This window comes from Bactrocera neohumeralis, chromosome 5 (genome assembly GCF_024586455.1).
Source record: "Bactrocera neohumeralis isolate Rockhampton chromosome 5, APGP_CSIRO_Bneo_wtdbg2-racon-allhic-juicebox.fasta_v2, whole genome shotgun sequence".
NCBI classification, from domain to species: domain Eukaryota; kingdom Metazoa; phylum Arthropoda; class Insecta; order Diptera; family Tephritidae; genus Bactrocera; species Bactrocera neohumeralis.
Genome location: NC_065922.1, coordinates 38265758 through 38283189, shown reverse-complemented (window position 1 = coordinate 38283189; position 17432 = coordinate 38265758). Strand labels below are relative to the sequence as shown.

Here is a 17432-nt window from a genome sequence, read left to right as displayed (position 1 = left end):
ATATATTACTAATCTGTAGGAAAGTCACTATCGAGCTATAGTTTTTTTTTTTTTTTTTTTAAATTTGACAAATTGGCCGCTGTTTGAACAAAACGTATCGAATTGGCCCTTTCCGATAATGCAACAAAAAAAATCGATTTCTTGAAGATTTCACACCGAGACGATCGCTTAAGAATTTTTTTGAAGTCAAATAATTTATGTTACTGTTTATAAAAATATTTAAAGAAATTAAATTTTAAAAAATAAATAAGCAATCGTTGGATTTCATACAAAAATGAGTTTACACTTATAACTTTATGAGACTTGTGAAAACCCTAATTGTATAGTAAATGGATTTTTAAAAAAATACTCAGTTTTAATTAAGTCGATTTGTCAATTTCGCGTTGAGTTATGAAGCCTGCAATTTTGAAAAATGTTTTTTCGAGAAAAACGCGTTTAAACTTTCACTTATACATACATATATGTTTGCACCTCCGAGCGGTCGATTTTTAGAAACTTCCAAAAACTATGTAAGATACGACCTTCCCGATTTCACAGGATATTTATGGTAATATAAGCTATCGAAAAAGCAAATAAAAAAAGTTTTTTTTTTTTGAAAGTGTCACACTGGTATAGCCCCTAAAGCTTTTTAAACTACCAAATTTTTCTATGAGCATTCCAAAACAGTGTTCGAATTCTATATCGACATACTTTGTTAAAAACTTCCTTTCACTCTGGGTTAAATTTCTGGAATTCTGTCTAAATGACATTATAACAGTACTAGATAATTTATATGCACTGTCAATTGCGATCCATTCACCTTCTCCAAAAAATGTATCTGCCTCATTCGATAATTCGCAAATACTTGCATCGTGAACGCTACCAGGAAAGCCTAACACCAAGTATCTTATTTACAATTTATGATCGCACGCGGCTTGTGTCTTAACGAAGTAGATTGGCTTTTGTGAAAAGTACGCTTCTGAATCTTGTGAAGGTTTTTCCGCCACTGGAATTTCGGTACCATCCACATATCCTACGCAGTTAGATAACTCACTCCAAGTTTCTGCGTTCTTTTTTATTTGGCCAAAGTAAATACTGGCTCTTAGATTTCAATAGCACATTAAAGATGCGCTCAGTTAAATTCGAAAAGAAAAAAAAAACATGTTAATACATACTGCAGAAAACTGACGAAGTTTGACCTGAAACTATACCACCATCACTGATTCCAAATAAGCCCGCAATCTTTGGCAGAGTAGCTCCTTCACCGCTAGAACCTAAGTGATACAACTTAATTGCTGGTTAAGTTTCAGTTGGAAATTGTTTGCACGATCGAGTTTGATTGAAAAGATCGTCCACCTTTATTGGACCCAAAATAACATCAAAAGATTTTCAAGTGACACGTGTGATCTTCTTGAATCTGCTTTCATCAAGTTCCCATAAGATTTCATTTCGGTACACTATTTTGATTAAATGGTACAATGCAAAAAAGAGATGAGTTATAGCAATATTGCCACTTAGCGCTCATTTAACTCATGTTGCATTTTGCCTCTTTGATATTTTTATATAAATACCACATTAAATGAGTACCATGAATACAAATATTCAAATTTATCACAGCAATATGAAAAATTTTTACAATCAGCCCTTCCATTTCTATGCCCCAACGATTTTAGAATAATTTTCGCTGATGGGAAGTAAAATATAATAATAAAACTAAGTTTACAAAATAAGTTAATACGATACCAAATATGATTGTAATCCTTCCACTATTTCATCGAACAATGAGGTTGAACTCTTTCGATATATTTTTTTTTTTGCCAGCACCTGAATGTATTTAGCAGGCTTTGCAAGTTGCAAGCGTATAAAATGTTCGGCTACACCCGAACTTAGCCCTTCCTTAATTTATCAATTAAAATTTGTGATCTCCAGAAAATGTTTTTTTTTTCCTTTTGTAAATTAATATTTGGTTATACTCGTATATACTTATCTCCTGATGTACTAATGTGATTGAAGTAATGTATTCCCCAAATTAATTAAATTAATATTTGTTTCTATCTGTTTAACAGAGATATTTCTGTGGAAGACTACTTTTTGCTGGTGGAGAGTTTGGATACCGAAGTCGTTGCATTTGCACCAATGTTGGCGTCACATCATCCAAGAGTTATAGCGGTAGGCGAAGGAAGTGGCGACCTTTTACGGGTAACATTACTTTTGTCGGAGGATTGTCGTATGCGACGAAGTGTTACATCCTCAAAACATATCAAATCGAATTTTTCTCCTCTAATAAGCTCACTAGCAGCCGTTGAAGTAGATTTCAATAACTTTGATAATAATAACAAACTTGAATCAATACAAAATGATGGAATCGTAGGCAAAGATAGAAAAAATTTCCGGATAAACGGCGATTTAGCTGATATTATCGGTAAATATAATTATTTTTAAATTCATTATTTCAAAGTAATGAAAAAATATTACAGTAGGCATCCCATTAAAAAATTCAATCTATAATGAGGACAATCTTATGGTACAAACAAGGCAACATCATGGAAGTACACAACCCTTAAAAAACTATCGAAAATATTCCTTTCGTAATGACATGTCGTCTATGGAAGTCGGGGTATATGTACTGCTCACTGCTTTTTGCTTTGCTATCGTGGTATTCGTAATTTCTTGTGTTGTATATGCATCGAAATTTAGACCAAGAGTTCTTGACACTGGAAATGGTCCCTTAGAACTGAGTAAGGCTATTATCTCGCCTAATATTTTGTCGAAGGATTTACGATTTCCTAAAGAATCAACCACTAATGTGCATGACTGGGTTTGGCTGGGACGTTCAACAATGGATAGATCAGCAACGGCTAATGACACAACCACCAATAATCGAGGTGAGTTATTTATTACTGCTCTAATACAGCAGCAATTTATTTTCATTCCACTATTGATACGGAAATTTTAGTGTTTTACTCTAAATATTTTCTAAACGTGCATACAACCTGATTTCCCCCATTTATATATTTAGTATGCATATCGGGCGAGTCCCCGAAAAAATCAACTTCGTTGGACAAATCTAATCTGCTTGTTTCAAAGAAATAAAAACTTAAAACTACATCTTTTATTAAATTATTTATATTTTTCTGATTATAAAAGTTTCATACAAAATAGTTTATAGTTCTCAGTGGATTGATTGGTCGATTCGTCATTCAAAAATAAAACTTCCTAATAGATATCTTAAACGTAAATACGAATAAACTCAGGATCCACATTTAAGACCTATTTATTATCAGTAGCATATTTTTAGTAATTTCCATTAATTAATCAGTACAAATTTGAAAACAATCATTGAATAAAACATCGTTAATTTTTACATACAAGGTATGTTCCAAAATAAACAGGACTTTTTGAATCTAGCGCCCCTGGTGGCACCATCTATATGTCGACTGGTGCGTTAGAATCTGCTATCTTTATCGATTGTCCAGTGAGAATTTCATGACATTTCATTGATTGGAGGCGAAGTTATTGCGTTTTAAGTGTCAGTATGTTTGTGTTATCGGTGCGAAAATAAGCCTCGAACAAAGAGCCAACATTAAATTTTGTTTTAAAATTGGTAAAACTTATCCCGTAGCTGAGTGCACGAGTGGTTTCAACATTTTCAAAGTGGTCGCGAGGACATAAATGACGATCAACATGTGGACCAATCCAAAATCCGTGATAACCGGAAATTCCATCAAAACTGTGCGCGAATTCATCAAAAATCAGCCGAAATCATCATTGAAATTCATGGAAATTGAATTGAACATCTCCAAAACATCGATTTATCGCATTTTGACCGAACATTTGGGCTTACGAAAGGTGTGTGCACGGTTTGTTTCGCAAAAATTGCTCAGAGTCGTCTCATCGATCGACGCTTGGGACCGATTATTTGACCAAAACTCACATTTTAACTATTAACCACTCCCCGTATTCACCTGATATGGCACCGTGCGACTTCTTCCTTTTCGAAAAAATGCATTTGCCCTTGAAAGGAAAGCGTTATGCAGATGTAGAGGCCATTCAAAAAGCTTTATTGAAGGAGACTATTTTGAATAAAATAAATTGATTTTGCCGAAAAAACCATTTGCTGTTGTTTTTTTTTAAGTCCTATTTACTTTGGAACGCACCTTGTATAACTGTTGCTCAGTATTGTAGTTTTTATGTACAAATATTATCAGAATGCTCAAACTTGATGTCTCTGTTAAATAAGCTCATATAAACGACGAAAATTTCTATAAGATTTTTTTAAGAAGCATATTAGACAAAGAAAAACTGCACCACCATTATATAAATAATTAAAACTTTTATGGATTTAAAAAATTGTACCTTTTCAGATGCGCGCATAAAGATTACAAATAACCCCATTAACTTTATCGACAGTTCGGTCACTTCTTTCGATAATCATCTAAAAATCTCCAGTCATGGCCAAGAAGCAATTCCAAGGTACACTTTAAGACAAATTTGTATATTTTTGGAATTTATTGCAAATATTTTATTTAATATTCAGGCCTGAAATAAATAGTTCTAATTGCTGCATAAAAGCAATCGAATATAAGCCTCCTGTACCTCCCCATCGTAATATTGGAGTAAGGGCTCTCGTAAGTTTCGTAAGTATAATTGTTGAATTATTAACTCTCTCATTTCTTATTAAAACAGGTTGAATAGGAATTACGATTGCCGATTACGCATTTACTTAATTTGAAAATAATTTTGCTTCTGAATGACTTTGCAACTTTGCAAAAAAAATGTATACAAAAAATATCTTGATGAAATTAGTGGGTATCTTTTCCCGACAATCTTCTTGCTACTCTTGCCATCATTATCGATAAAGCTGTTTAGATCTTACTTGCTATAACTGTGTGCTTCTTGAATTAAAATTTTGATTCCAGAATGCCCTCAAATAGTCGTGGCTGTGAAGTAATCTTCCACTTCCTTATGTTCAGCGATATTCATTTATATACACCCTGTCAAGAAAGTATCGGGAATTCTTCATTTAAATCTCGCGCTTATATCCTAGGTTGGTACAACTGTCCTTAATTATGATGCAAAAAATTAGCGCGATCTGTCAACCAGTGTATTTACAGCAGCTGTTTATGTCAGTCGACCTCAGTAGTGTTTGTCGAATTTTACAATGACCGAAAATATTGATCAAAGTATTTGTCTTAAATTGTGTGTTTCGAACGAATTTTCGTCTGCCGATACGTTGAAAATGTTGCGGAAGGCTTTTGGTGAGTCTGCTCTATCAAAAACGCGTACTTACGAGTGGTACCGTCGAAGGCATGCCTCGTTCTGGACGGTCTTCAAAGAGTGTGACCGATGATGACGTTGAAAAAGTGATGGAAATTGTTGCCAAAAATAGCCATGTGAGCTTGAGAGAGATTGCCCATAAATTGGAGTCGTCACACGAGAGCGTACGTACGATTATGCATGGAAAATTGGGCATGCAACGCGTTCCTGTAAGACTTATCCTGTATTTCCTTCAAAAAAGGCATCGCGAGCAGGTAGCTGCAGTCATGCTGGATCGAGCCAATTCGGATCCCACCTTCATGGAACGCATAATTACTGGGGACGAGACATGGGTCTATGAATATGACACACTTGCGAACCAGCAATCATCCGAATGCCGGCCCAAAGATGCGCCAAAGCCGAAAAAACCCCGCCAAAGCCGATCGAAAATAAAGGTAATGCTCATTGTTTTCTTCGATGTTCGCGGTGTCGTCCACTATGAATACGTTCCAACTGGTCAAATCGTCAACAAAGAGTATTATCCTGGTGTTATGAGGCGCCTACGAGACGCTATCTGTCGGAAACGTCCGAGTTTGTGGGCCAACAATTCGTAGATTCTTCATCATGATAACGCACCATCGCACAAAGCCATCATTGTGAATGAATTTTTGGCCAAACACTCAACAAATATCATTGAGAAAGCACCGTATTCACCTGATATGGTCCCCTGTGACTTTTTCTTTTTCTCCACACCGAAATATCCATTTCGGGGAACACGCTTCGACTCAATTGAAGACATTAAAACAAATTCGACGCGAGGGCTGAAGGCCATCCCGGAAAGTGCTTATAAAAAATGTTTTGACGATTGGAAGAGTTGGCACATGTGTTTCAAATGGATGTTACTTTCAAGGCGATAAAATAAATTTGGATCATGATTGAAAAATTTTCGTTTTATAAATTCCCGATACTTTCTTGACAGGGTATATACTATTTATATTATAATTTATTTAGACCAAATATGCTTGTAGTTTACAACAAGCAATAATTTCTAATTTCCTGTAAAAAAAATCAGTTGGTTTTATTTACTTGAAAGATATTTTAAATGCGCATAACGGTTGATTCTAACATATTTTTTTATTTTTTATTTAAGGATAATGAAGAGCGGGTGGGTTTGGGTAAAGTTGAAACCGAAGAAAAGGAAATTGACGTGAATCTTTTCGAAATAGGAGTTGACAAAAACACTGACCAAAAACAAAAGGATACCCATTTGATGCACAAGTCTTTACAACAAAATTACAATGAAATGCACAACGCAGAAAAGATAGTACAATTTGCTGATTATAGTAGAAAAACTGCATTCCAATTTGATTCGCTACCACAGAATAGTAAAGTAGACAGTGTTACTGGTAAGTAGTACCAATAAACAAAATTCTTAACACAGTAACTAACTAGGAATCTTTAATAATTTCTCCATAATTATTTTATAGGAGATTGCATTATATACAAAGCACCAGAAAATAAGACACCGACGTCAAATTCAATAGAAGAGAAGGAGGGGGCTAAATTATTGCAACCGAGATCAGAGATTAAATCCGTCTTAAAAAAGGAAGTTAAGAGAGCTACAGTTGTTGGAAATCCTATGTTTTCTAATACAGCATATGATCACGTTGATAGTAGAGACGACCTAGTCCTTGATGGTTTTGAAATGGATTACGAACAAATTATGCATTATTTTGACAATTTAAAAGTAAGTTAAATAAGTGTATTTACGTTTTATTAGTGCATACCGCTTAACGGAATTCGAGTAACTTAAATAGCGAATGAAATTAATTTTCGATCAAATTTGATGGAGTTATAAATTGTGTACTCCAATCATTACTACATTTCATCCGTGAATCCCTATTCCCTTTGTCCCGTTTTAATTGTCGTTTCGTTTTTATTTTCATTCCTTAAGAAATGCAATTTTATTTGCTTTATTGCAACCGTTTCCGTCGCAACATGGAGATGCAAATGCACCTTTGGCATACGTAGAATTTTCTGACCCTAAAATTCCCAACTGCTTCTTGTTACAAAATTACTCAACATTTATTCGTTTGAAAATAGGGAATAAAAATTTATTTTCGATAAATGTCGATAAGTCCAACAGTAATGTCAAAAGTAATTTTTATTTCCTTTTAAAACGGCAACGGAAATAGGGCTGCATTTAATAAAACAATCATTACAACAACAGGATTGAGATACATTGAATACAGATTTATTTTTCTTCAACTTTGTAGGAGTCGAATGCTTAAATTTCGTCTGATGTCAACAATGCGCATTACACTATATCTACAGGAGCTAAACCATAATATATGATATATATATATCATTGACTGGAATTTCTAACCATCATGGAAAGTTTGTGAAAGTCAAAGTAAAAAATATACGGCGGAAGATGCATATTAATATGTAATCTTACAAATACCAGTGCGCATAATATTACGCTTATTTCGTTCATAAGTAAATACAAATAATAATGTTACTCGTACATTTTGGAACACACTCATATAAAATACGCGTGTTCTAAACCAACATACGATTTAATAGATAAGAAAACACTGCAAGATTTTTAATTATTGTTTAAGTTTTTATATTATTGAACATTGTTTTATATTGGTTGCATAAGCTCATATATTTATTTCATTAAAATATTTATAAAAAATCATTCCATTATCAATAGAATACACTTAATTGTATGTATGCAAAAAGCCAAATATTTAACTGTTTAAGCATAAGATTGTGCCGTCCAAGTATTTTATTTCAGTCTAATCATTAATCCTGCTTTAATTATTATGTTGTCATATATACGAATGTAATAAATTCCTCAATAGCAAACAAGTAAAATATAAGTCGCTTGCCATTGAAGCTTTTGCGGAATTTTATAAGCTTTTAGAATGTGGAACAACTAACCTTAGATATATTAAACTTTCTTAATGTAATAAGTAATTACTTTTTGTCTCGTTTAAATGTACAAACTATTAATACATAAATGGTTTAAGATATACACGTATAGTATGTTAATTTATAAAAATTCAACAGTAATGTTAATGTATCCTGATAGTTACCCAACCAAATATATCGCAATATTATCTGATTTCGTTCACGAAAATATGTGAAAACACCAAAATGAATTATAACTTGTACAATTTATATACTATAAATAAATCAATAGAGAATAAACAACAAGATTTGCATAAATTATCAAATGTGAAGCAAGGAAGTGTTGACAAAAAATACGCATCTCGCATACTCGACGGTTTTTGGTTCAGTTGGATATTATTCAAAAGAAGCATAACTTAACTTTGCAATCAATTGCTAAGATTGTTACAAATGTAAAAATTTCACTACATCCTCACGCAATTCTCCACTGCATAATTTATTACAACCACATACATATGTACATATAAAGCTTGTGGTCGTGGTCACAAATGTGAACATTTTCACTATTTGCCACGTCACTGATTAATGAATACTGTTTTGCCAGAATATGTACATATACATAAGTACATATAACCGCTTTTGTTTATTATGTGATACAAAAATGCAATCAACAAAATAGAGATATGTTACAAAGAAATAAAATCTAATTAGTGTTTATGCAGGAAACGGAATGTGTAAGTTACAGATCGAAATTTTTTTTGATTTTATGATACTAAAATAAAAACACACTTATAGTAGACTGCCAATATTTCATAGTCAGCAATGACCCGATGGGTATCGACTTCGGAATGTGATTTTTCGGTCATGTGTAATATTGAATATGTTCGAAAATCTAGAAATATGAGAAATCTGTATATTCGAAACCAGTAAAATGTCAAGGAATGTTAATAGGGGAGTACTGTAAATGCATGGTGGCATGGTGTTCTTTTTCATTTCGTCAGTTATTTCCAACTCAATTTCAATTCAACTGAGTGCAGTTGAAAACTGTTAAGTACGCAACATTGGTAGTTCGTAAACCCAAAGAGGAATTTGGTTGATATACATAAGTATAATTGCTTTGCTGGCTGATGCCATTGGATGAAATTGCGCATTTTTTCATTTTAAACTTAAGAATGTGTGAAATATTACTTATTAATACTCCCACTGACAAGTTAGATGTCAAAAATGACCGATTTCACACAAAAATAGAAGAAATCACGTAAAAATAAGAAATTTATTAATATATCTTTAAAGGTAAACGGGTTATTCCAAAAATAATATCTTCTTCGATTGTCTTCCAAATTAAAAAATCCGCAAATTTATTAAAACAAAATCGCTTACAATGATATATTAGCTACTCACAGTTGATTTATGTGCAGTTTCTATACGTTTTTACGCAGCAGCTATGACAGAGTTGTGTTTTCGATCTTTCAATTTTCATAAATACATATGCCAGATGTGCATGTTGTGTGATTGCGTCATGCATACTGCACAGTTTACATTACCGAAAAAGCCCTAAGTAAAGTTGCAAATCGTTTTTAACGTTTTTTTTTTTAATTTTTCCTCATGTTTTTTTTACATAAATTTTGACATAACATTGTCAATTAATTATAAAAAATTATGAATATAGTATGGACGATAGCTAGGCGTTTTGTGAACATTAAAAAAAAAATTAATCAAATCTGTTGAGTAGTTCGACCGGAATCATGTCCGCCAGTTTAAAAAAGTGTGTGTTTGAGAAAACCCGTTTAAAGTTTGAGTTGTGCACTCCGAGCGCTCCGAACGTCGAGCGGTATTATTATTTTTGGGCCTTTTTCGAAACCTTTCAATGGTAAAGTGGGTTTCTACATTAATTCTAAGGGTATAAGGAACAGAAAATGCCAAAAAAAAAAAAATGTTTGAAAAAAGATTACCCCACTGACCCCTTAACTTCAGTTAGTCTTTTTTATTAAAATTTCCCTTATTAGTAATGCAGCCGAATATTACAAACAAAAATGCAAACTCAGTGATAGATATAGATTATAGTAGCTACATCTAATAAACCGGCTGGTATGGGCCTTAGGAAACAGGGGTGTCAATACTCAGTTGTTGAAGGTCAAATTCATCACTAAATTGTTAATACATGTATTAACATAATTAAATCATAACGTCTGCTATTTTTTTTATGCTGGGATCGAAATTTTAAAAGGTTTCAGGCGTCAAGGAAACCAATTTTAACTGTTTTGCTTTCGAAAAAAACTAAAATAATAAAATCGATGCAAATGTCTTGTAAAAAAGTTATTAACAGAAATTAATTTATTTCTTTACAAAGTGACAGTCTTTACAAAAAGTGTAATTTTTTAATATATGCTAATACTCACTTCTGTTTGCTGTGGGTTTTATAAATTCAATATTTAAGTAATGTCATACTTTACATTTACCATCCTTCGTATACGTAAAAGTGAAATTAAAACTCTTTAATTATTGAATCAATGTTTTGATTCTTCATAAAATAGGCAATAAACCATATTTTTCTAGTATTTCTGTTTATTTTTCCAAAAATTGTTAATGAACTAGTATTTTTGCTTTGTAAGAAAACCTATGTCCAATAGGTTCTGTGTTCAGTTAAACACATTTTTAAGGGCTCTATTGGCAAGACAATACACTTAAGACAACATAAAATAAAAAGTTGTACGTACTTTATAAATATAAGTAAATAATACTATAAATTGATTATTATTTCTTATACAGAGTATGTTTGGCACAAATTATTCACGTGTTTCTCGCTGGTAACTTGAAACAAAGGTATGCTCCTAAGTGGTCCTGTATAGTCTTCGTTTTTACTGAGATGTACGCTTCTACTATGAATCGATGACAACGGCTTACCCCAAAATTTTAAATGCTTTATTGTATTGTAATATGCAATCCTGTATAAATATAAATTTTCATTAAATTATTATTTATCAATTACAACTTTGCAAATGAATTCAATTAATTAATAAAGGCATAAATATCATATATCAATAAGCTGCCTAGAGAAAGTATTCGACTTTTAATTTGTTATTAGATTTGTTCGTCGAGATAGACTTAACTTAATACCAAAGTATAGCTGAAGCTACGTAACTCAAGTTAGCGTATTCGTACTTTCGACAAATGAGTAGCTCACTATTACGCATCTATAATTGCGCGAATACAGCTGCTTTTCGACAACAGAATATTAAATTGAATTTTACGAGGAGCTATTGTCTATCAACAGCAGATGATTGTGTATATTATCAACACTTAATCAGGAAACAATTCAAGAGCAGTTGTCAACACTGTCTATTGATACATTCATGTGATTAATATATTTATAATCGTAATAATTGTACTTAACTCTACACTATTATACATTGAGAGTTAAAAAATATTTAAGATCCTTAAAAAATTTACCTTCTTGAAAAATTGAGGAAATTTAATAATTTTACGACGAACATAAAAATCTAAATCTTTATAATCTAAAGGACGTCATTACACTGTGGAACATTTTTGGGTTTGGCGTTCGTATGTGTCACTTTTTTTTATGACCTTTAAAATTTTTCCTTATCTTGTTGTTTTTTCGCTTAGTGCTCACATTTTGACAAAAACGTAGTTTTTTTTTATGTTAAACCAATAATGGGGTAGGAATGATAATTTCCTTTTGTAGTGAGCTCCATAACTTAACATGTTTTCGCAACCAAGGTTAAAAATTCGACGAATAGAAGCATTCAAAAATTTAATTATCAAGTTTCTTTTTTAGAATGTTCGGAAATGGCTATAATATTTGAAGGGCTCCTCAGCAATTGTAGAAACATTCATAGAAGTGATAATTATTGTGTGGTGTAGTAGTAACGTCATAAAGTATTATTTGAGTCGTAAAAAAGTGTATCTTTAGTAAAATTATTGTAAAAATGATTAATTCTCGGTTTGCTTCATTGAAGACTTTTTTAAGAAGGGACCTGTTCGAAGCCCACTGATAAAAAATTTTACGGGCGCTATGTTGAAGGGACAAGTCGCCGGATAAATAAAAATCCTAACACTCTGAAAGAATTTAACGCTAAAAGTTTCAACGGAAAAAACATTTTTTGGAATATTTGAAAAGAAAAAATTGCAATGATTCGACGAAAATTAGGCCTTTTCATTTCATTCATATTTTTTTACGAAATATAATTCAGAAATTTTTTATTTAAAAAAACAGTATAATAAATTACCTGTAACTCCTATTGCTTGCTGCGTATATAATCGGATTAATCACACTGGACGCCCAAGCCAATATTGATGCCATTATGTGAAACCAAGGATAATTTGTTTTTCTTTCGTCGTCCACTACATTTGCCAGCATTAATGGCAAAAAACAACCAAGAAAGCAGCCGAAAATAGAAACCATCATTACTGTTAACCTGTTATCCTCTTTGTGTTTTCTAGAGGTAAATACTGATTCATTCGATGTAACTTTATAATTGCGATGAGTTTCCATTTTTCTCTTTTGTCGCAAAACTGTTAGATAAATGCATGAATACGAAACTATTATAACAATGCATGGCAGAAGAAATCCAATCAAAAACAGAGTTTTTTTTATCGATTTTCCATCTTTTTTTAAAATAGTACATGAAAATGTAGCTTCATCGAGACCCATTTCTCCCCAAATTCCCAAAATAGGTGGTAGCTATAAGGAATATACAATTAATATACTGACATGATTGAATTTCTTTTATTTATGTTATTTACATAAAGGATGCGTTCGAGCTACGTAATAGTTACAGCAGCTCTGTTGCATATTTTACACTTCAATGTTGCAGATAAAAAATGGATTTTTCTGATTTATGTGTAAATTTAAGAATGTTAGAATACTAGATTACGCTAATGGCCCCCATGTGGGATTCTTTTTTTGAGTTGAGAAGAAGAAGCATAGCACAGCATGTAAATTGTAAATAAAACGTACACTTTTGTTAATTCGTGAAATATATTTGACAACATAAAAGCCAATTGATAGGTCAAGTGAAAAGCCCCCAGACTACTATAGTAAAATAGATTTGTTTGGCAAAATTGTTTTTTTTTTATTCAATATACATAAAAATTACTCCGTGCGCATGCTAAAATATAGACGCCAATTCTCTGCCAACCGGCTGTTGCCTTTGCTTTGGAGCGCATTCATCATGTGCAGTCCACTCGGATGACTGCCGATTGGACTTCGTAGTGAAATGATGGAACCATGTTTCATCCATTGTCACATATCAACGTAAAAACTCGGATTTATTACGCTTGAACACCTTTACACGCTTCGAATCAACTCAATCGTCGTTATTTTTGGTCAAAAGTGGGCTTACGCGGCAACCACTTTACACAGAGCTTTCTCATACCCAAATATTCGCGAATTTTATGATGCATACGTTCAGTTAATATTTTTTAGGGCCAATACAAAATTATTTTGTGACTTTTTCGATGTTTTCGTCAGTAACAGCCTCTTTGGGCGTCTACTGCGTTCACCATTTGCGGTGCTCATTTCACCACGTCTAAACTATCCATGATGGTTGATTACCCTTGGGCAGTGTAAGGAAACTGGTCATCAAACCTACTGTTTCTCTCTTCAAAAAGCAATATTTTATTAACAGGCGAAATTCCGTTTTATCCATTTTGTCACAATAACAAATATTAAATCTCTTTTGAGGCTTAGAGCTAACTAACAATCATATCGATTTAATTGTAGTAGCCCCATCTATGTGTCATGTGACCTGTTAAGTGTATGAATATGATTGCGATATATCCAGTAGTATTTAAATAAACAAGATTCTGAAATTATCATTATTATGATAATGAAATTAATTTCTCTAACAATTAACAATTTTCGCCAACGTTTATATCCGAAGGAAAACAGAAAAAAATCCTTTTTAATGGTTTATTTATATAAAAGTTATTGCAATTCTCCACTATACATATGTAAGTATATATGATAAGTCCGAGTGACTCTGTCCATTCGTCCGCCCAAGAAAACGATAGTTTAAGTACAAATTTACATATGTATATTGATAAACCTGGATATATGAATTTTTAGGCACTCAAGGGAGGTTGATAATGCAGAGAGCTAGAGTCGGACCATGGCCAAATCGCTAAAATACCGTTAAGCGAAATTTTATAAGGGGCTATAACTAAGCTCTTAATGAAGGTACAAAACAGTTATTTGGTACAAGGTATTGGAATGGAAGGGGGAATTTTTGAGCTAAATATTTTTAAAAAGTAGGCGTCCTCCCATTCTCTAATAGGTTTAATGAGCATATTTCACAAATCACAAGGCTATTTCAACTAAACTATGTACCGTACAAAAGGATCCGATGATAACCACCACTTCCACATATAACTGTGATGTTGCACATTAACTAATAGAAGCATTTACATCCGAGATGGTAGAGAAATGCTTCAAAGGATTCTGCGAAGCCCTGAACGCTCTTATTCGACACTTCGCCGCATAAAACATTACTGAGGACGAACAAGCTTCAAAATAGATTGATTGGACTGACGTTGCTGCACACGCATCATGACATTGAAGTCACTGTAGAAGAGTCGTTTTGTTTAAAGTTGGGAAGTAACACTACCATTGTCCAATTTTGATACCGGCTCCTACAAAGTCCTTTTGTGGCCAGGTATCGCACTTTTCGTTTTTAACTTAACCGTTATATGTGGAGTGAACTGCGTTATAATCCGGTTTCATACTGTCAATAAACAAACAAATTGTCCTGAGCAAGTTTCGATTGATTTAGCTTAATTAGTGTACAAGTTCTGTTCCAAAGTAAACAGGACTTTAAAAAAGAAAGAACAAATGGTTTTTTCGGCAAAATCAATTTATTTTATTCAAAATAGTATACTTCTGCTTCAATACAGCTTTTTGCACGATCCAAAAGCATGTGGAACGAGTGTTTTAGCTCGTTGGAAGGCCTTTTGAATGGACTTTACGGCTGCATAACGCATAAGAAGTCGCACGGTGCCATATCAGGTGAATACGGGGAGTAGTTAATGATTGAAATGTGATTTTTGGTCAAATAATCGGTCACAAGCGTCGATCGATGAGACGACTCTGAGTAATTTTTGGTCATCAGTAAATTTGTGCGGAACAAACCGTGCACACACTTTTCGTAAACCCAAATGTTCGATCAAAAGGCGATAGATCGATGTTTTAGAGATGTTAAATTCCATTTCCATGAATTTCAATGATGATTTTTGATGAATTCACGCACAGTTTCGATGGAATTTCCGGTGATCACGGATTTTGATTGGCCCACATGTTGATCGTCATTTACATATGTATGTCCTCACGACCACTTTGAAAAAGTTGAAACCATTCGTGCAAATCAAATTACAACTTTTGATAAAAAAAATGGGCCGGTTTTAGTATACCATCCCACGATTACAGGATTAAAAGTGGTATGGTTGGATAGAGCTGATGCACCAGATCAAAAATATATATATATAGTTTTCGAGATATTGACATTTAAAGTTGAATTTCACAAATTTTATTTTGCAATTTCTCGATTTATAGTAACTTTTTCTTTCGTATGTTTTATGGACTTTTTATACACTTACACTTCACTATATTGTTTCTAAAATAAGCATTTTATTTTTTATAAAAATTTCACTACATGCACAATAACATAAGTTTTCCGTTTTGTCAAATAATAAGTATTGCCATATCTACACATTTATCAAACGAATAAAAATTAATAAAAAATAGGATTATACGCTAAATACCCCTTTTCTTGATATATCATGATTTCTGTTCGGCCAGGGTTACTTTTTTGAAGTGCGGCCGAAGGCCGCCAAAGCCAAGAAAAGTTTTACTCGAAAAAAACTTGAAACACCCCGGTGTTGGATCCGCCAGGGTTATTTTTTTAATGCAAAAAGGTGTTTTACTCGAAAAAAACTTGGCTCAACCCCGGTGTAGGATCGGCCAAGGTTGTTTTTTTTTGAGGCGCCTCCGAAGGCTGCCAATACACAAAGGAAATCTAAAAGTTATGTTAAATAGGGTATATCACCCTCTTTAAACCATTTTTTCTATAACGGATATTGTTGCAACTAAACAAGGTACAATTTCTTTTTTTGCCCGTTTTGTAAATATTTTCATATTCATTTCATTTCAATTACGCGTTATTTAAAAATTCAAGTATATTAAAAAAATGAGTGCAAATTATCAGGTAAGTTAATATAAGTTTTAAATTGATAAAAATATTACTTAAGGCATTTAAATAGATTGTATCGAACCGTCAACCAGCCGAGGTGTGGTAAGGCGAACAAATGCCCTTAAAGCGTCGGAAATAAAATCAATGTAGAATATTGCAAAAATAATCCAAACATTCGGTAGTAGGAAAAAATGTATTTCCTTCGCAGAAGAGGAAGGATTAATCCTAAAAACAAAAATGTGTCGTACACATAAAGTGCCAATGACGCAAACATTAAATAACAGTAGCACTGTTGGAGTCTTCTGATGTCGGAAAGGGGCTTGTCGCAACCGAACTGCGTTGGCAAGGTCAAGCGATACGTGATTTGATAACGTTAAAATACCACATTCTCAGGTGTTTTATTTAATATATGCATATACATCCTACTGGTCACATGCGGAGGTGAGAAAGAACAGTTTTATGAGGGAAACAGTTTTATCTAGCGCTACTATATGTGACTGGTATAATTACTGGCGCGAAGCCGTAGTATTATACCAGGTTGATCATTAGGTAACGGTAGGTAAAATTGGCGGTCCTGGTAAAACTGTTCAAATAGATGAGAGAAAATTTGGAAAGAAGAAATATAACAAAGGTTATAATAAATACATTTTTTTTTACGTAATATGTGACCTGGTCTAATAATAAATACATATTTTTTTTTTTTTTTGATTCTATCACGTTTTTTACGAACCAACTAAAAAGTTATTTTTTATCTTTTGTCACATATATCTTTTCTTATTTTAGGGCGGAGAGTCGAAGTCCACTGGTTTCTTGGGATGGTAGAGGATGGGAGTGACAACCTTAGGCTGGAGCTATGTCCCGGCAATGTGAGGTCTGCTGAGGTGCTCATACCTTTAATAGAGAAGCATTTTCACCCTTATGTACTTCAGAAAGACAAGCGTATACTAAACACAAATGATTATTTTGATGTGACATTTGGCGTAGATGTTACTAACAGTCGTACCAACCAAGGAAAAAAATATTTCGAGTAATGGGTTTTCGCGCGAAACTAAAATTAAAAAGTCTTACTATTTT

The 17432-nt window shown here is 33.0% G+C and overlaps 2 protein-coding genes across 6 annotated transcripts in view; one reads left to right on the top strand and one right to left on the bottom strand.

Moving 5' to 3' along the window:
• The window catches only part of LOC126760710 (transmembrane protein 132C), a 43750-nt gene extending 34963 nt beyond the window's left edge, over positions 1 to 8787 (top strand). Inside the window, exons 11-17 of the mRNA XM_050476552.1 lie at positions 2046 to 2401; positions 2457 to 2864; positions 4344 to 4452; positions 4517 to 4616; positions 6386 to 6641; positions 6723 to 6982; positions 7512 to 8787. Of these exons, the coding sequence (XP_050332509.1) occupies positions 2046 to 2401; positions 2457 to 2864; positions 4344 to 4452; positions 4517 to 4616; positions 6386 to 6641; positions 6723 to 6982; positions 7512 to 7526 (1504 nt within the window). The 3' untranslated portion in view covers positions 7527 to 8787. The remainder of the gene's footprint in view (positions 1 to 2045; positions 2402 to 2456; positions 2865 to 4343; positions 4453 to 4516; positions 4617 to 6385; positions 6642 to 6722; positions 6983 to 7511) is intronic.
• Positions 8788 to 10699: 1912 nt separating this feature from the next.
• The window catches only part of LOC126760720 (protein trapped in endoderm-1), a 28068-nt gene continuing 21335 nt past the window's right edge, over positions 10700 to 17432 (bottom strand). For all 5 annotated transcript variants that reach the window (XM_050476573.1, XM_050476570.1, XM_050476574.1 and 2 more), the window contains 2 exons: positions 12402 to 12856; positions 10700 to 11099 (listed from right to left, as the gene is read on the bottom strand). In XM_050476573.1, coding sequence (XP_050332530.1) covers positions 10916 to 11099; positions 12402 to 12856 — 639 coding nt within the window. In that variant the 3' untranslated portion in view covers positions 10700 to 10915. The remainder of the gene's footprint in view (positions 11100 to 12401; positions 12857 to 17432) is intronic.